General features: G+C 46.7%; 1 protein-coding gene across 4 annotated transcripts in view; it reads left to right on the forward strand.

The window, feature by feature from the left end:
• Positions 1 to 20,238, forward strand: part of ZBTB46 (zinc finger and BTB domain containing 46) — a 37,079-nt gene that overhangs the window by 11,450 nt on the left and 5,391 nt on the right. For 3 of the 4 annotated variants that reach the window (XM_040439098.1, XM_040439101.1, XM_040439099.1), the window contains 3 exons: positions 1,642 to 2,585; positions 14,192 to 14,476; positions 17,145 to 17,320. In XM_040439098.1, coding sequence (XP_040295032.1) covers positions 1,676 to 2,585; positions 14,192 to 14,476; positions 17,145 to 17,320 — 1,371 coding nt within the window. In that variant the 5' untranslated portion in view covers positions 1,642 to 1,675. The remainder of the gene's footprint in view (positions 1 to 1,641; positions 2,586 to 14,191; positions 14,477 to 17,144; positions 17,321 to 20,238) is intronic. The other variant, XM_040439102.1, reaches the window with a different exon arrangement.

The raw sequence follows: 20,238 nt of genomic DNA on the forward strand, positions 1-20,238 counted from the left end.
CTCAACATCCGCAAAGTAGTTAAAGAGACACTAAACCTAAAGTCTGTGAAGCACTGGAGATATGAGACGCAGATAAGTGGGCCTGGGTGGATTCCTGTTTATCCCCTACAGTGCCTGATAATTGGGGACAATAGACTGTATTGATGCCAAACTGTAGAAAACAAGACATGGTTGATGGTTCGCTCTTCCACATGTCCTGCATTGATCTATCGCTGCCAAGCTAATTAATATACATGAACACAAGGCACTTTCTATACCTTTTGATCAGAATGCATAGCCCCACTCACCTGCAGACAGCGAGACCTAGTGGCCCAACAGCTACCCTGCTTTCAGGCTAAGCCCCCTTGACACTAGGCCACATTAGCCCACAGGCATCTTTCAATGTGGTCTCAGAAACCAGACTGAGACCAGGTAGATGTAGAATGTATTGAATTGAGAGTTGTTTTATGTAGGTATTGTTCATTATATCCCGGTACTTACAAAGACTCCTGTAATGTCATGAGGTTCACCAAGAAATGACCTAAACCAGAAGATGTCTCACCAGTACCAGTGTTTGCATCTTGGCGCTCTTATGCCAGCAGAGTAACACCATGTACAGACTGACTCTAGCTATATCTCGCCTAGTGCAAGTATCATTTATACCATCAGTGCAAAGTTTTTCCACTGAAAAGCCCTGGTGTTGGTTGTGGGCTTGGTGACAACTCCATCTGTAGGATCATACCGCACTTTGTAGGAGGTGTGGAAACCACAGTTACTCATCTTGTGAACGACACCTGGACTGGTGACCAAGCAGCCGGTGGGTGTCTGACAGGGGTTTTATAAATGGAAGGGACGACGACTCAACATTGCCTTTACCAAGGTGGGCACTTACCACCATGCCATGTCTGTGTATATCATTACACTAGCCATCTGCAACGTATTTAACCCTGGGCTTCATGACTATTTTAGCTGTGAAATGCCTGGAACAAACTACGATCTCCCATGAGATGGCTCCTGTTGCTGAGACCCTTTTCCCCCCCAACATCCAGTTCCTGTGGTCACTGACGTGACATGATTAGGGAACACCCATCGTCCTCTGTTATCTATCTGTAAATTATCCTGAAACGGACATCCCCCCCCCCCTTCCCCCTTAGCTATTTACGGACGACTTTGACTCCATGTTTGAGGGTGATTTCAATCTGTCAGCCTCTTCCGTCTCTTTTATCCTTTCCTTCTGTTTTCTTGGACTCGCTTCTCTCTGGTCTGGGATTGACACTAATCTGTAGGATTATTTAGACCAGGATTTCACCGCCCAAAGAAAACCCCAATAGGGTGTGGGAAGGGGGTAGTGGCATGGGGGAGGTGGAGTCGCCCCTTTGATGTTCTCTAATGTGGAATGTCCTCAGATGTTGGATCCAGCCTATTCAGCTTTTTGATCTTCAAGGGGAAAGATCTCTACTTTTACACCGGAAATATCATCCCCCCTGCCCTCTTTGCAGAACACCTTACCTTTTGTAATATGTTGTGTCTTTTAACCTGTGACTGTCCAATACTTGATAGAGCGTGCTTCGACTTGTAGTGCTCTTAAAAGCTACTGAGAAAAAAAATGACTGTTAGACTAAAATGCTGACAAAAAATGTATTTCTTTCTCTCCTCTAACAGTTTTGTGGGGGCAGTAAACCAAAGACGTCCACAAATGAATAACCGTAAAGAGGATATGGAGATCCCGTCCCACTACAGGCAGCTTCTGAACGAGCTGAATGAGCAGCGGCAACATGGAATCCTCTGCGACGCCTGCATCGTAGTAGAGGGGAAAATCTTCAAGGCGCACAAGAATGTCCTCCTGGGAAGCAGCCGGTACTTCAAGACCCTCTACTGTCAGGTACAGAAGTCGTCCGAACAGACTACAGTCACCCAACTGGATATTGTCACAGCCCAAGGATTCAAGGCCATCATAGACTTCATGTATTCAGCTCACTTGGCGCTGACCAGTAAGAATGTCATTGAGGTGATGTCTGCGGCCAGTTACCTCCAGATGACGGACATTGTCCAGGCTTGCCACAGCTTTATCAAGGCTGCCTTGGACATCAGCATCAAATCCGAGACTTCTGATGAACTTGTAGACTATGACATGGGCGCCCCTTCCAGTAGCGCTGAGGCTCTGCTTTCCGCCGTGGTGGCTGGGCGTAGTATCTCACCATGGCTGGCTAGAAGGACAAGTCCAGCCAACTCTTCGGGAGACTCTGCTATTGCTAGCTGTCATGAAGGTGGCAGCAGTTATGGCAAGGAGGATGCCGAACAGAAAGTGGACAGTCAGGATGAGGTGTCTTCTGTATGGCCAGGAGATGTGTGCTATGGACCAATGCGGATCAAGGAGGAGCAGGTCTCCCCATCTCATTTTATAGGAGCCAACAAAGGAGATCCAGGAAACATATATATAGACCAAGGGGATGGCTGGCAGCACTCGGGTCGCAGGAAGAACCGCAAGAATAAAGAGACTGTTAGACACATTACACAGCAAATGGTGGAGAACTGCAGAACTGGGTCCCCAGAGCCGTCCTTCATCTCCAGCTCGCAGTGGCAGTACAGCAACCAGGACAATTCCAGTAAGTTCTCCTTAGTCCATATGATCGTCTTTTGCCTATATAGCCAGTCTCATTTGTCCGCTTGTTGCCACTGTATTCTGTGTTGCTTGACTTGTCAAACAGTTTTAATTTCTGTCACTGGGAAAGCTGAGTGATGAGCAACGTGACTGCCATTACAGCTCCCACGGAGGTTGCCACCAAGATTAGTAATTAGTTTTCTCTTCTTCACCATTTTCAAGATTTCTGGTTTCCTTCAGTGGATGGAAGCCTTAGGCTTAGTATTTTTTGACGGCCGTTTTCACAGCCATTTTATCTATGGGGCCAATTCACTGAATAGCGTCTGTCAAAAAATAGTACATGTCCTATTTTTGGCTGTTTTCACAGGCAGATGGACCCTATTGAAATCAATGGGACCGTTTTTAACAGCCACTTAAACAGGAGTTCACCCGTCTAACGGCCGTTAAAAACGGGCACACTAGAACAATATGGCCTGTTAGAGGTTAAATAAAATAAAAAAAATACTCCCCTCATCCACTTGCACGCACAATGGCAGTCGCTCTTTTCTTGATGGAAAAGGACCTGCGCTGAGCGTGTTGATGTCACCAGGTGAATATGCTGGGAACACGCGGTGACATCATCACGCTTAGCGCAGGTTCTTTTAAATCAGGAGAGGAGCGACTGCCTCTGCGTGTCCAAGTGGATGAGGGGAGTATTTTTATTTTTAGAAAAAAAGAAACATTACAGCTGTGGGACACTATGGGGGACATTATTAATGCAGGAGTTACTATGGGGAACATTATTACAGATGAGGCCCACTATGGGGGACATTACTGCTGGGGGTCATAATGTAAATGGAGGCTGAAGGCATCTGTGTTGGTCCCATGTTCATATGTGCCCGCATTGCTGAGAAAAGTGATGTTTTAATAAATGCAAATGAACATCTAGGAGCAACGGGGGCGTTGCCATTACACCTAGAGGCTCTGCTTTCTCTACAACTACTGCGCCCTCTCCACCTTGATTGAACGGCCAGGCTGGGAAAACCATCATAATCCTTGGCCCTGTGAATCAAAGTACAGAGAGTGTGGTAGTTGCAGAGAGAGCAGAGCCTCTAGGTGTAACGGCAACACCCCCGTTGCCCCTAGAGGCTCATTTGCATATTTGTAAACCTCATTTTTCTCAGCAATGCGGGCACATGTGAACATTGGACCAACACAGATGCCTTCAGCTGCCAAGCGCACATGTAACAGGTCAGCCAGTGTCATAGGTACAAATCTGCTGACAGATGCCCTTTAAGGCGAATGTTATCAGAATTAATTAGCGCTGACTGATTAGCGCTCTCCTTATCTGTACTATTGCGCTGTGGGAGCGTCTGACCAGATTCGCTCACACCATGGCAGGTATATTTCGCATTGTTGCCTAGTTATCCGGTTACGTCGTCTTTGCCAGGCAGCCGCTCATTAGTAACTGTTACTAAGTATTTCTGGACTCCGTCAGTATCCGCTTGTGGACAGCGTTCAGCCCCGGGTCACAGCGACCTTACATCTCTCGGCCTGGTGGTTTCCATGGAGATCCAGAAGCCTCGGCCGGTGTGTTCGGCTTCTGATGTTACAAGATGTATCCGCCGGGCTAGTTTGTAAAGTTCCTCTTTGGGATCTCATTAGGATAATGCACTGAAATCCCTGGATTATGCTGCTAACCAGGGCTGAGGATGGGCAGAGACGCTGAAAGATTGGGTGCCCTCTACGCCCGCCACACATCGCCCGACCTCCCTCACTCTCATTATACCAAACAAAGAAGAGTAAATGAGACATATGTGTCTGGAGACTGATCCGTCCCCAATTACTGCCAGTCAAGGCGCTCGGCTCCAGTCCCTAATCCCTTTACATATGTGCCTCTCGGTCCAGGCTTATCAGTGATCTTCTGGTGATTGGCGTGCTGACCTAACAAGTCTGGTCTCACCCCACCAGACTGGAGAAGGTCATTTACTCCTACACCTTGGGTGGGCAAGAGCGGCCTGCAACCAGGATCCACCACTAGAGACTATGCTTGGGAGATGCTCTCCTGGTTCCTGACCCTTAAAGTTGGACAACCTCTTTCGTATTGCAGACCCCTCTGGTGACGAGCTGAGGGCAATTGTTTCCCATCCCCCTCTCCTTTATTGCTGGCGGAGACTTTAGGGTATTTTCACACTTACGTTAAAGTTTTCCATCACAGGGGCTCAATACCGGAAAAAAAAAACGCTTCCGTTTTATCCTAATGCCTTCTGAATAGAAAGCATTCCGTTCAGTATGCATCAGGATGTCATTAGTTCAGTATTTTCTCCGGGCAAAATTCCGGAACACATGCCATTGAAATGTATTAATGCTGAATCAGTTACCAAGTGTTCCATAAAACTGGATCCGGTTTCCCGGTCTGAGCATGCGCAGACCTTTTAAAAATGCGAAAAAATAAATACCGGATCGTTTTTTCCGGATGACACCGGAGAGACTGATCCGGTGTTTCAATGCATTTGTCAGCCGGATTCGCATCCGGATCAGGAAACAAATGTTATCCGTTTGCATGTGGATTTCCGGATCTGCCTGCCGGAATCCAACAACACAAGTTACTGTGGATAGGTTGGATCAGGTATTGCAGCTTAGTCGCATTGAGGTGAATTGGGCTGAGCTGCAGTACCACACAAATCCTATGGACAGGGGTGGCGCTGTTTCTTCTGGAAAGCAGCCATTTGTTTCTAATCCTGTACAACCCCTTTAAGCATTGCACGGTTCCCTGAGAAGACCATAGGCAGCCACTGCTTTAACAGGGTGTTGGCTAATAGAGGACATTAGAATTTTTTTATTGAACTGCCCATTAATTCTTAAATGGGGGAAGTGACCACCCCAAATCATTTCACTACACTGCTCTAGAAGAGCAAGAGCATATGTGCTATAGAGGTAGCTGCCATAGGGTTCAGGGAGGGATTGTGCTGGTGTCAAGCAGAGGCTGAAAAGGGCCTAGTTTTTATTTTTGCTTGGCCCTGTTAGGGGGCATTCCCACAACCGTATTTTCAGTCCAGTTCCGATCTGCATTTTTTGCGTATTCATTTCAATAGGGCCACAAAAGTTGCAGACAGCACACCGTGTACGCTCCTCATCCATATGTCCGTTCCACACCCCTAAAGAAAAGATAGAACATGTCCTGCACTTGTCTGTTTTGCGGAGAAAAATGGGCAGAACGCATACTGCCGGTATCCGTGTTTTTCAGACTTGTAATTAGCGAACTGCAAAACTGATACGGTTGTGTGAATGCCCCTCTAAGCGTGTTTATTTCTATGCACTGGGGGGAGATATATCGAGGGGGACATTTTTAAACGGGTTCTGCACTTTCATTTAACTGATGATCTATCCTCTGGATAGATCATCAGCTTCTGATCGGCGGGGGTCCGACACCCGGGACCCCCGCCGATCAGATGTTTGAGAAGGCAGCGGCGCTCCAGCAGCGCCGCGGCCTTCTCACTGTTTACCGCCGGCCCAGTGACGTCACGACTAGTATCTACTAGTGTGGGCGGGGCTAAGCTCCATTCAAGTGAACAGATCAGTTAAATGAAAGTGCAGAACCCCTTTAAAGTCTGTGTTGCCTAGGGGTTATGAACCCCTAGTGACCTTTTCTACAGAACCCCCCCCCCCCCCCCCCCAGTGTGGCTGGACCTGCAATGGGAATGCTTACCAATGACTTGCCATGCGTCATGTCACAGGTGGGATTGCACCATTACAGAAACCAAGTCAGTCCTCTAGAATTTCATCTGTGTTCCTCTTTCAAAATAGCCACTCATACATATTCATACATTATTTATCATCCCCATCCGACCCCGTGGACTACGTAATTGAGCTGAGAAATAGTAACCGTGATTGGTCAGAATCCTTACTGAGCATGCCCACAAATTCCACCCCATAGACTTGCCTAGAAACAGGAACACCCTGCAGACTTGTTTATTCCCTTCAACATGGCGCCCAAAAAGTAAGTGAAGTCAAGGGATTATATTCTAGACTGCCTTCCCTATCAATTATAATAATGATTTATACCACAGGGAGACGGGGGGCTTCTGTACCTTTAACAAGGAAGGATACAGTTTCTCTCGGGACTTTAGACCCTTTTTAGAAAATCATTAAAAAGTCATCGAGTTGGAGGCTGAGCCTATTAAATCTAGTTAGATTAGAGGAACTGTCTGGCCTAAGGCTTTTTACGTTTCACTACCTCCAGCAAATCCTCCCGGCAACTGGTTTGTGAGCAATTATCCGGTGTGTGGGAGGTGGGAGCTGATGTGACTCGTCCAGGGGTGTTGGGGTGGAGTTAGTTTGTTTTTCTTGGTTTCTAGTAATTACTTTGTATGTTTTGAGACGTTGTTGGCTCCGCTTCCCTCCTTAAAGTTCAGGGCTGTTCATAGAGGCCCCCATAGAAGAAAGTATAATGAGGGCCCATGGCATACAGCAACTGTTTAGCTGAGCACAATTGGTGTGTTAAATGGAGAGGGGGGGGAGTGGGTGTTGGCAGTGGGCTGAGACTTTGCTGTGCTGGACAGTTTCATATAAATATATGGAGCAGTGGTCACAGAGGTGTACCTTTTGGGTCAGTTGTGGCCCCCAGCAGTCAGACCCCCAATGACACAACCCTTTTAATCAGTTGGTCAAATAATCAGTTTTCCACTCTAGAGCCTATGTACCCCCATGGGCTTCATGGACTTGTAGCCCACCTCAGTCCGCCATGGACATGTATCCTAATACTGGTGCCAGGGCGGAAGCTGCACAGAACTGTAATGTGAGGCGCTGACCTTCTGCGGTACCATCTCCAGCGTGTCCCATCTTATTTACAAAGCCAAGTGACCCATAGCCTACTGGTCAGAAAGGCAGGAACCCTGGCACCACAGCGGTCTGTAAGGTTGTGGGTGACCCATGCATGGCGATTGTGTATGAGACAGCGGTTCCCTGCCCGTGACAGCCAGGCCCCTCCAATATGACTGTTATTATGGATTCAGAGACGGTCATGGGGAGCACTGTCGCCTTACTATGACGTAGTATGTTAACCCCTGTAATGCTGTGTGCACCCTGGAGATAAGCGGCGCCAGTAGCCTCTGAAAGAATCTCATCTCCACGTCCTATTGATGGGCGCGCTCAGTTGGTGCACAGTCCTTTTCACAGGGTGATGAGCAGCGCCAGAGGTGCGTCACCAGCTGCAGAAGGGATACGCTACAGTTTGTTACAAATGGCCAATGCGTTTCAGGATCAAGCCGTCTTCTATCTCAGCGGTGCCGTGGACCCACCTCCTGCAGCACTCCGAGACAGATGTAGGGAATTTGAGGGTTTATTTCTGTTTTCCTATCCCCACCCTACATTCCTATTTCCCCAGGCTCCAGAACTGCCCCCCCCCCAATCTCTCTCCTCACCCCCTCCCTCGTTTCCCTATGGTAACAGCAGTGTCTGCTTCAGCTGCTTTAACCCTTGCATGTCCCTCTTGCCACACACCTGTCATATTCCAGCTGCAGAGCAATACCCCCATACTGAATTGCAAGCTCCTCGGTCAGCAGTGCGTCAGATCTGCATGTAAAATACCATTATTAGCACAAGGACATATCGTCCTAATTTGACATACGAAAGCGTGGTCCAGTATAAGGGCTCAGGCCCATGGGCATAAGAGTTTTGCGGTCCACAAATCATGGATCCGGGCCTTGTGCATGCTGCCATTTTCTTTTTCACTTCCATAGAAATGTCCTATCCTTTTCCGCAAAACTGAGAAAATTGGACATGTTCTATCTTTTCTTTGGGGTCGCGGATCAGACGTGCACTGTGTGAAGTGAATGGGTCCACATCCAATCTGACTGAAGCGCAATAAATACAGTACCTTGGTTGCTACAGCAGTAGTTGCGCGCCATAGATCTGTGGTCGCTTTCCAACTGTTGCAAAACTGACACTCTCTTTGAAAAAAAAAAAGAAATGGGCATGCTGGGAGTTGTAGTTTTACACCAGCTTTGGAACCACTGTTGGAGGTTGCAATTAACCACAATGATTATACAACTCATGGTTGTGCAACATACATAATTTTTAGATTGCAGACCCAAGGGGTAAGCGGGTGTGCCAGAGCAAAGGAGAGGCATTAATTGTACGGGTCTGCTATGGAGATGGTATCTGACACAATCCGGACCACAGACTGAGCCAGCTCCAATCTTCCACCTCTGCCCCCCCCCCCCCCTTTTAACTAGATCAAACCAACCAAACCTCACCCTTCATCCCTCCAGTCTGAGCTGAGAGGATGGGTGATGACAGCGAAGACCAGTGTCAGGCTGGTAACCAGGGCGCAGGTCCTCTGTGTGTGCCCAAGCATAATGACCAAGGCCGCCCCTCCTTACCAGGTTCCTGGTGATGTATTCACACTGTGGGAGATCTTCTCTGAAGGCCAGGGTGTATCTGCCAGATCCTGTATCCCACTGATGACCATTTACCCTGTGCTCCTGATCATCTCTGCCCTGTAGTTTCTGTATATTAAAGATTCTCCATGTCCAGACTTCTGTTATCAGCCATTAATGGCCGCCTTCACTGTGCCAACAGGGGTCTGCATTCGACCATAAATGTCCTAGAAGTCCTTACAGACTCGGGTTGCTCAACTACTCCCTCTTTTTTGTTTTACTGCCCAGCTTTTCTGTCAGTCTTTACCACACTTCTGCTGTTCTAGTTGTGAACCAGGAAGGTCAGGATGAGCATATACTGGTCTGCTGAAGTATCACAGCCGCTTGACAGAGGAGGACACACTCCCCAGTCATTACACAGTTGGGGGGGGGGGGGGGTAAGTTGAATGCACAGCGGACTGTCTAAACAACCACATATTTCCCACCCCCTTCCGGGCTTTTGCTTTAAGGTAAGGGCCATACAACAGCACTGATCCTAAAAAATTATAAACCTCAACCCCGCATTCCTGACCCTGAGAAATCCTCCCTTCCCACAGACTCGCCAACTCCAGTTTCATTCTGTCCCCCCCCCCCCCAGTACTCCCACAGACTGTTCTCACATTCCCACTGAAGCACTGAATGCCCTCTGCTAAATCATCTTTCACCTGCTCATCTTCCCTCATTTATATTTAATTCATGGTTGACGACTACCCAGAATACCCCCTCTGATGGGCAACTATAGCAAAATATCTAATCGGATGTTTTTGAGTTTTCTGTTTCTGGGAAAGCTGGGTAAGTCTTGAATAACACTTTGTTACACAGATGGGCACAAGTTTGCCAGTCTGGAGTCTAGAAAAGCGGAGTGTGGGAGGGGGGCACGTGTGGTGCGTGTGGGAAGGGGGCAGGTGGGATGGGGGCACGTATGGTGCATGTCGGAGGGGGTGCATGTGAGAGGGGGGGCACGTATGGCTAGTGTGGCATGGGGGCAAGTATGGTGTGTGTGCGAGGGGGTGCATGTGGCAGGGAGGCACGTATGGTCAGAGGCTCAGTCATCCTCTGGCTTCCTGCGCTCACCTCCTGTCATTTGAATATGTCAGAACTGATGCAAATAGATTTATAGATGGATCTGAATAGTAAAATGTCTTTTGGTGAAAGGTCACAACTTGCGATGTGCAGATGTCACATATGTAATTACCACTGTACCCCCAAAACACCCCACACTAAAGGACCCCCATACACATTAATGTATTGTCGGCCAAACCAGTGGTTAATAGTCTGTGTATGGGGAGCTCCCGACTCTCCCCCTACAGATGATGTTAGAGGAGAGAGGGATGGGACGGCTATTTTCGACCAATCCTTTTGTTCTGGGAGATAAGCCTTCACCAGAGGTGTCTGATAGCGGTTTTCTCCCCTCTGCCCATTGAGTACACATGAAAAGTAGGAGTCGTTACTATGTTACTGTTTCACTCCTGGGGCTTTCTTAAAAAGTCCCCCCCCCCCCGACACTCCAGTTAAGGGGGTGGTGTAGAAAAACTTTGGTGCAAAGTACACCAACGTCAAAGGAGAATTGACTTAAAAAATGACCCATCTTTAACCTCTGGTCCCGTCCTTGGCCCAGGGTCCACCTCCTTGGCTCTGTCCTCTAAGTAGAATCGTTAATAAACCCTGTTCCCCAACTGCCCCTTTACCCTATCTGTAAACCTGACTCCCATCTTTACACACCTGCCCCAACTCTAACACTCAATGGGGGAGATTTCTCAAAACTGGTGTAAAGTAGAACTGGTGTAGTTGCCCATAGCAACCAATCAGATTCCACCTTTTATTTTTCCAGACCTCCTTTGAAAAATGAAAGTCTAAATCTGATTGGTTGCTGTGGACAACTGAGCCAGTTCTACTTTATACCAGTTTTGATAAATCTCCCTCAATCTTTTCTCTGTTCTCTACTTGGCTCCTTTATCCCAACTCTAACCCTCAGCTTTGTCTTTGCCTTAGTACTCCAGATTTAACCCCCAGCCCCCCTCTACCACTGTACTTCATATGTAACCCCTGCCCCCCTCTCCTTCACCTCTCCCCTGCCTTCCAGCTTCTTTCAACAGTCACCATTGTGACCTCGTCTACTAAAACCTGTTGGAGTAGAAGTATTCAGTGATGTGGCACTCCCCAACTCCTCCACCCCCCTGGTAAATCCGGTTAATCCCTAATTGCCCCCTTTCCTTTACTCTGCAAGTCGCTCACACCCAGTTTCTGCTTCTCACCTAGCCCTCGCCTTTCCACTGGAGGCTTTACCTCTGTTTCCTCCTACTATATATACAACCTCCGTGAACATCCCGAGCCCCCAGGGGGGTAACGCCCACCAGTGGTTACAACCGTCCTAATTATAAATTTGGACTCATTACAGAACCCAAATGTGTAAAAAGTTCTACTTCATTAAACATCTCTACAGGGCTAATTGGCTTCAATGCGTATTACACAGATACGGCTTATTATGTATCATTGTATTGTAACGTTGTTTTATGAAACTTTTACGTCCGACACGTTCATTGTTTAGATTTTTATGCCCAGTGAGATTCTTTCCATTTTGATAATCCACAAAATCTGATAATCCGGCCCTGGTTTCCAGCACAAGACTACAGTATAATGTGGAATTTCACAAGAACTGAAGCAGGCGACTGAGCGTATAGAATTAATTAGGAGACACCTAATGGTTCTTTGTCCTTCGCATACTTCCATTTATCCAGAATATCTGGAAATGCGGTGCCTACTAATTCCCATTGATGCTGGATTAGTCCTCTTTCACACAAACGTGTGCGCTCCATGGCCGTTTTGCGGATCCGCAGTACACGGGCACCGTTCCATGTGCATTCCGCATCACGGATGCGGACCCATTCACTTCAGTGGGTCCGCAAATCCGGAGATGCGGAACGGAAGCACGGAACGGAACCCTACGGAATCACTACGGAGTGCTTCCGTGGGGTTTCGTCCAGTACTTCCATTCCGCAAGAAGATAGAACATGTCCTATCTTTTTGCGGAATTGCCGGATCGCGGACCCATTAAAGTGAATAGGTCTGCTGCTGCCCCGCGGTGGGTGTTCGTGTGCAAGAGGCCTTAGAGGAATTTTACTGCATATTTAATTTTTATACATCGGTACCAATCCAATAGATTCATCTGTTCCAAGGCACAACATGGCCCACGCCTCGCTGTCAACTCCATTGAATAAATTGTCTCAAATTATCATATCTGCACCATGTGGAGGTGGTGACTGGTTCCTTTCATCCCCATGGAATCCAGTGGAGGCCTCCGTTGGGCAGAAGGCGGCTCGCGATTTTTCAATCTAACATAAGGATGAGCGGCCCCCTTGCTCGCTATCTCTGCCATGTATCATGTACCTCGAGCTCACTGCATTAATGGTCTTGACTGTTCTATAATTCATGGCTGAACTAATCTGACCAGCGCTATCTCTGGTTAACCGTTGCCTTCCTGACCGTAAAAGGCGCCTGGCCCTCGTCATTCTCCAAAACGTTGCACTTTTTGCGTTACATTTCATTTACGTTTCCGGCAGCACGCGTTGTAGACGAGGCTGACAAGTCCAACTTGGACACAGATGATACAATAAGATGATGCCATTGAATACAACATAATAGGGTGGCACATGTATCAAGATGCCAACATAATGTTTATTGATGCAGTTGATTGATATTGAATCTACCGCCCCCCAAATGCGGTAATCAATCTTCAGGGTATGAGATTTGTCTACAGTGGAAATTATTTTCCCTATAAAAATCCTGATCCTAGCAATGACCATTTCCATGGAACATCACCATCACTCCCAGTAGGAAGTGCGCGGCCCATCACTATGTCCGCAGCTGGTTTTAGATAAATGTCATCGTGAAGGTAATGGCAAGAAGTGGGTTCTGTTCCATTATGGAAAATTGACTCTCTCCTTCCACCCTTCACTGAGTGGGCTTGGCTAATGCTGACTCAAACTGTTCTGGGCACAAGCAGATCACATGTGTAGACCAGTGTTCCTCAACTCCAGTCCTCAGGGCCCCCCTACCCTAAGGAAATCCTGGAAACATGACCGGCTGGTGGGCCCTGAGGACTGGAGTTGAGGAACACTGTCGTAGACTACACCTCGATGCAGCACGCTAGCAGATTATTTGATGCCCCATGGTATTGTAAGCAGAGGTACGTTTTAAGGCCCTTTTTATATGGGCTGATTATTGGAAATGAACGTGTGGATGATAATTGGCCAGTGTAAAGGTTCCTCTGATCACCCGATGACTGAGCAAATATTTGGGTGAAAGTATTGTTTCGGGGCAGCAGACCATCCTGGGTGAACATCCATCTGCTGCCCAGAAACAATGCATCTGTAAGAGGATGAGTGATCGCAGAAGCCATAGCTCGTCCCCACCACACCGCAGAGGTGAATGCACTTATCTTATACACTCATGAACAAACGATTAGTTCTTGATAATTGCCATTGACTGTGTAATGAAGCCTTTATCCTGTAAGCTTTGTCACAAGAAGCATCTGTGTTGGTCCTATATTCATATGTGCCTGCGTTTCTGAGAAAATGTTGTTTTAATATATGCAAATGAGCCTCTAGGAGCAATGGGGGCGTTGTCGTTACACCTAGAGGCTCTGCTCTCTCGGCAACTGCCGGACCCTCTCCACTTTGACAGAAAACATCATTACACCTTCCAGGCCTCATCAAAGTGCACAGGGCGTAGTAGTTCCAGAGAGAGCAGAGACTCTAGGTGTAATGGTAACGCCCCCGTTGCTCCTAGAGGCTCATTTGCATTTATTAAAACATCATTTTTCTCAGTAATACAGGCACATATGAAGATGGGACCAACACAGATGTCTTCAGCTGCCAAGTGCACATGTAACAGGTCAGCCAGTGTCATAGGTACAAATCTGCTGAATCTGATGCTCTTTAAAGTGGGAAAGGCTGACGTTGCCCTGAGAATACTGAGCTAATGGAGGCCAATTAGAGCACCAAAATAATTGGGTACTATATTTAAATGCACTGCTCCTCTACTCAAGTCCAGTCCTTGTATGGGGACCTGGTGACCAGGAAGCTCTTGTCCATGAGGGCCGGCCAACACATTTATCTTGTGAAACTCATTGATCTAGTGCAGTTCTACCCAGTATGGTGTCTTCCTTTCTAGATCTCAACCATTTTAAACTCTTCTTGTCCCCCCCCCTCAGGTGATGACGTGACCGTGATAGAGCCAGGCAGCTCCGACAGTCGGGAGGAACGTATAGACCTGTACTCACAAGGTGAAGAGTCCTTACAAGGCGGGGAGCCCAATTACTTACCTCACACACTGAGTCTGGAGAAAGATGACAATCGCCAACAGGTCAACAACGTATCCAACCTGCGCAGCGCCCTCCTGAGTAAAAACAGCCTGCTGTCCCTCAAGGCTGACGTACTGGGAGAGGAGAGTTCTTTGCTCTTTGAATACCTGCCCAAAGGTACCCACTCGCTCTCTCGTAAGTTCCTCTCTTCTTTGTCTGTCCTTCTCGTCTTTCCTAAATCGGTGGTGTAATGGCCAATGCTCTAAGTGTTGATGCCTCCAAGAACAGGAGCTCTAGCAGTGAAACTCCCCTTCCAATACTAGACAGGCGCTGGAGGACCTCTGGAACCAGCGCCTTCAAATGTAAACCCATCGGTGACATTCAGAGCCTGGAATAATCCATCACTGAACTAAACTGAGAGCCGATAAGATGGCCATAATTCAACACTTTTCTGAAATTGTGTTTGGGTGAAAATAACCTTTTATAAAGAGTGACCATTGATTCCATTATTGTTAAACCTCTACAGATTCCTGTCTAGTATTCCTGTCTGGGAGATGTGACTTTTTTTCTTGAGCTTCTACTGTGCTCTTATTTCTATATCCTGACATTTTGTCGTTAAATTTATTACCCAGGATATAAAAAACATGGCTTCTTCTTCTTAAAGAAAAAAAAAAACAGCGCCAACTGATTCACAGGTAGTGTGTGGTAGTGCAGCCAGTCCCCATTCACTTACCATACGCAGCCCGTAGACAGGTGTTGTGCTGTTTTTGGAAAAGAGCGGCCATGTTTAATGTTTTAATGAATGCAGCACATAACTGATTATGTTTTATATAAAATGTGAAGAACTTTTTAATACGGCTGAGTTATGGTACTTTCACACTTGCGGCAGAGTGATCCGGCAAGCAGTTCAGTCGCCGGAACTGCCTGCTGGATCCGGCAATCTGCATGCAAACGGACAGCATTTGTAGACAGATCCGGATGCGGATCCGTCTCACAAATGGATTGCAAGAACGGATCCGTCTGTCATACGGACAAACTAATCCGTTTCTGTTTTTTTGTTTTTTTATTTCACATTTGTAAAGGTCTGCGCATACGCAGACCAGAAGGACGGATCAGGCATTTCGGTATTTTGAATGCCGGATCTGGCACTAATACATTAATACATTCCTATGGAGAAAAAAAAAAATAGTGTTCAGTTTTTTTGGGCCGGAGAGAAAACTGAAGCATGCTGCGGTATTTTCTCCGTCCTAAAATGTCAAAAAGACTGAACTGAAGACATCCTGATGCATTCTGGACGGATTGCTCTCCATTCAGAATGCATGGGGATAAAACTGATCAGTTCTTTAACCGGTATTGAGCCCCTAGGACTGAACTCTATGCCGGAAAAGAGAAACGCTAGTGTGAAAGTACCCTTATCAGTGCTTGAGAGTTAAAGGGGTTGTCCCATCTCGGGCATTTCTGGCATAATTGCTCGGATATGACACAGATGTCAGATAGGTGTGGGTCCCACCTCTCCAATCTCCAGAACAGGGCCATCTTAGTTGACGGAGAGCACATCGCACATGGATGGCGTCCTCTCCATTTACTGCTGTGGGACTTCCGAAAGTAGCTCAGCTATTTTTGGAATTTCGATTGTGGTGAATGAAGGGTGGCCGAGCATGCGCAATGTGCACTCTTTTCACTTTTGAGGTCCATTCTGGAGAAAGGACTGGGTCCCCCAGAAGGAAGCCGAATCTATCTTTGCGATTATGTCATAAATGTTTGAGGTCCTCATGACTGCATCTCCTCTACTCTTGTGTCCCTATGACAACACTCCTCGTCTTTGATCTGATCGTTCAGTTATATTATTAATATCCATTACCACCCATATCACTTTCCACACACGTACTGACCCAAGTGTCTCTATACAAGCAAAGCAAGCTAGGATATATGGATGGTCAGTTGGACAGGGCCAGAATAAAACCAAGCATGGAATAACATGCACCATATAAAATTCTGTTAGTTGTTGGTGACTTGGCTTTTTCCTCTGATCTGCATTAATAACATGTGTGAGGTGTAAAGTTTGTGCCTCCCCTCCCATCATTTACTCCGTGGTTCTGCCTGACACCACCCAGTTTTTACAGTCCGTCCTGCTTTGATGTCGGCCTCTCCACTGGTGACGTCACCAGTCCAGTAATTCACCCATCAGTCATGTACATAAACAGTCTAATAGAACCTTATTATAGCTATTCATCATTCTTTTCCTGGAGTAGAAGGGGTTAAAGGTGTCACCAGCTTCGGGGAAATGGCTGCTTCTACTTTGCTTTTCAGAATTTAGCAGGTCAATGTTGGTTCATTCTGGATATGGCTGCCGTTGTAACCCGAAAAATGAAGAAAACCCCTTTACATAAGTGACTGCTGGAACAAAGACCTCGCAAAACCATATATAGTATATACAATGATATAATACCAAAAGATGGCCGCGTGCCGGAAGGTGGTGCACAGTGGCCCCTCTCACTCGGATGCTTAAAGGGAGGCAGCACACAGTGGCCCAAAACTGGTTGCCTGCAGTGAGGCAGTAGTCGGTGGCCCCCTGGGCTCGCTCTTTGCATTGAAGGCGTCCTGTCCGGTTATCTGAGGACACCGATTACATGGCGTGGTGTGTGATGTCAGATATGGCACTGGGCAGGACGAGATAGGAGGGGGAGAGAATGTCTTGATGTATTGCTGGAAACGGCTAAGGCAATGAGTATTAAAGGGTCAGCCTATACACATGGGCCAGGTCTTCTCAGCAGTGATACACCCCCTAAGCCTTCCATGAAATGATACATTTTGTATGTGGTTATTTCTGTATCTCCTGAGCTGTTCTCCTTCTCTCCTGCAGTCAATGAATTCACGGTTATCCGAAAGAAGTTCAAGTGTCCGTACTGCAGCTTCTCCGCCATGCACCAGTGTATCCTGAAGAGGCACATGCGGTCGCACACTGGGGAGCGGCCATATCCCTGCGAGATCTGCGGCAAGAAGTTTACAAGGAGGGAACACATGAAGCGCCACACATTGGTAAGAGATGGGACTGAGCAGCAGCCTGTTCTCCCTGATACAATGTAATGAATTGGGTAGGGGGAACATTACATTAAACTCAATGTAAGGCCAATCAGAACACACTGTACAATGCTTAATATGAGTTCTCACTATTATATTCTATGCTGAAAGTGCAGCTCCTCCATACGAAAATGTACATGCATGTTCTTGTCCATAAGGGGCAGACTAATAGTAACTATATTCTTGTACATAGGGGACAGTAATATAGTAGTTATATTCCTGTACTTAGGAGGCAGTAATATAGTACTTATATGTCTGTACTTAGTAGTTATATTCTTGTACATTGGGGCAGTATTATAGTAGTTATATTGTTGTACTTAGGGGGCAGTATTATAGTACATTTTTTGCACATGGGAGGCAGTTTTATAGTAGATATATTCTTGTACATAGGAGGCAGTATTATAGTAGTTATATTCTTGTACATAGAAGACACTATTGTAGTGATGTTCTTGACAATATGGGGCAGTATTATGGTAGTTATATTTTTTATATTCTTTTTTTTGAGCCAAAGCCTTCTCTTGGCAGGTAATATACAGTGGGAGGTGACAAGGACAAGACAAAATTCTTATTGTAAATTGAATATGCCATCTTTGTGACTGAAATGTAAGCGTATGATGGCAGTCTCAGGACATTTTAAAGAAATGTGTCACCAAAAATTTTATTTGCCAGTTAAAACCAGATAGTAACACATCTCCTTTTTTTCTAATCTGTTTTGTATTTTCTGGTTGTAGATTTTTTTTAAATTTTTTATTTCCTGAACATTATTATGGGGGGCGGCCATCTTGCCTTAACAGCATTTACAAAGCATAAAAAAATTGCATTATGGCAGCTCCATGGGCCATAGACACAATGGTCAGGAGGGGAACCTATTGACTTCTATGGGAGAGTTTCCTGGGCATGCTCTGTGCCCTGTGCAGAGGTCATTGTACAAGGAAGGAATAGATGAGCTTTGACAATCACCTACTGTGAATGGTGGATCCTATCTTATCTATACACAGAGGTGATGCCATTACAGTCAGGATTAGAATGAGTCAAGTGAAGTAATCTGTACAAACCAAGAAGTGGCGCCAAGTATTAGACATAGTGGCCAGTGGAAAAACAGCAGGATTTTTGCTTGTAGCTTAAATATAAAAAGTGACATAAAAAATTATTTAAAAATATATGTGCAATTTACGGACAGCACATGGCCGACACTATGATACCTATTTTTGTCCGCAATTGCAGACAAGACTAGGGTACGCGCTGTTTTGCGGGGCCGAGGAATGGAACAACGGATGTGGACCGCATCTTTTGCTGCCTCATTGAAATGAATGGGTCCACACCCGTTCATATAGTCGTGTGAATGAGCGGCAAAGGTGCTGTATACAGCTGACCAACACAGCCTACTCCCAGCCTTCTGCAGATTTGAGGTCACTGTGAGGAAATGGTCAGACCCATCTAGCCTCATAGAGGGATTCTCAGTAAGAGTCTTCATTACCTTGCTGCTGTCAGCCATTGTTCCCTGGAGCTTTGCAGCCATCTATACCTCCCTGCAATCAGTTTTTTTTTTTCTTCTGCTGCAATTCTTATTGCTGCCTTTTGCACAAGTATTTGCACGCAGGGACTCTGTCGCTATCATTCAGATGCGACCCTTAAAATTAATCTTTCATTTCCATGACAACAAAACAATTAAGATTTTATCATTTACTATGGTCACACACCTTTAAAATCATGCCTGGCTTTTACAAAATCCCTATATTATGAAGAAGGCTGGGGACAGGCGAGGTTTTCTCTACATCATTACAAGCCAAGATCATCTGTGACACTATATCCCTAAGCTTACAGGGATCCCCGGGGACAAATCAGGATAATAAGGATCTAGGGCAGTGGCCCCCAACCTTTTTTGCACTTAGGACCCGTTTCATGCAAGACAGCTTGACCGGGGAAGGTGGGGTACACTGCATGTCACACTGAAGGAAACCCAAATGTTAACTTCTATCGCATTGGCTGGTCAAATCCTTGCTCCCCTGCCCTGTACTGCTGCCACCCCTGTGTCACACTGTACAGTCAGCGGCCTGGTCACATTGTACAAGAGCCAGTAGACTTCCTCATAGCGTACCCACTGTGCCAGCACTGCATGATTCTATGGAGCGCCACACACACTCCTGCAACCTATGGCACTACAAGTTGCAGCCTGCCCTATCACATCACGGTGATTACACGTACAAACTGAAGTGTGTTAATTAAACCTGGGCGAGTCCTTTAGACACTCTTCATAATCCACTGTCGCCTTCATGTCCCCGGCCTGTCTCTCCTCGAGGTAGGAACAGGCTCGTGGGCCAAGCAAGATCTGTGTGCAGAGCCGGACAGGAAGAAGGTAATGGTGTCTGCAATGTGGCGCTTCTGCACATGTTCCCTGCAGTCAGCGCCTCCGGATCCCCCCCCCCCCCCACTACAATGGGTATGGTTCCTGTCCCTCCCCTGCCACCTTGTATCAAATTATCCATGGCCCGGTACTGATCCGTTGCCTGGTGGTTGGGGGTCACTCATCTAGGATATCTATTCTATGGACCCAGCTCATCTCTCAGGGTTTCTGTAGTAACAGACATGTAAGGGGTCAGGTGCAAACGGCACCCTGTTATAGAGGCCAATATAATACATAGGACACACTCCACCTTCTTATCCAGCATTATACAGAGGCTTACTCTATAATATCCTCACCCAGAATAACGCTCACATCCCCCCATGTTACACTGTGGACAATGCATTGCAAATACAGGATCCTTTCTGGGTCATTGTTTCGTTGAGGCTTCCTGTTCCCTTTTTATAAGTAGAGGTCATTTCTGTATGAAACACCCCCCCTTGGTTACAGATCAGCAGTGCTGAACCGGTTGCCG

Source organism: Bufo bufo, chromosome 6, assembly GCF_905171765.1.
Source record: "Bufo bufo chromosome 6, aBufBuf1.1, whole genome shotgun sequence".
Lineage (NCBI taxonomy): Eukaryota > Metazoa > Chordata > Amphibia > Anura > Bufonidae > Bufo > Bufo bufo.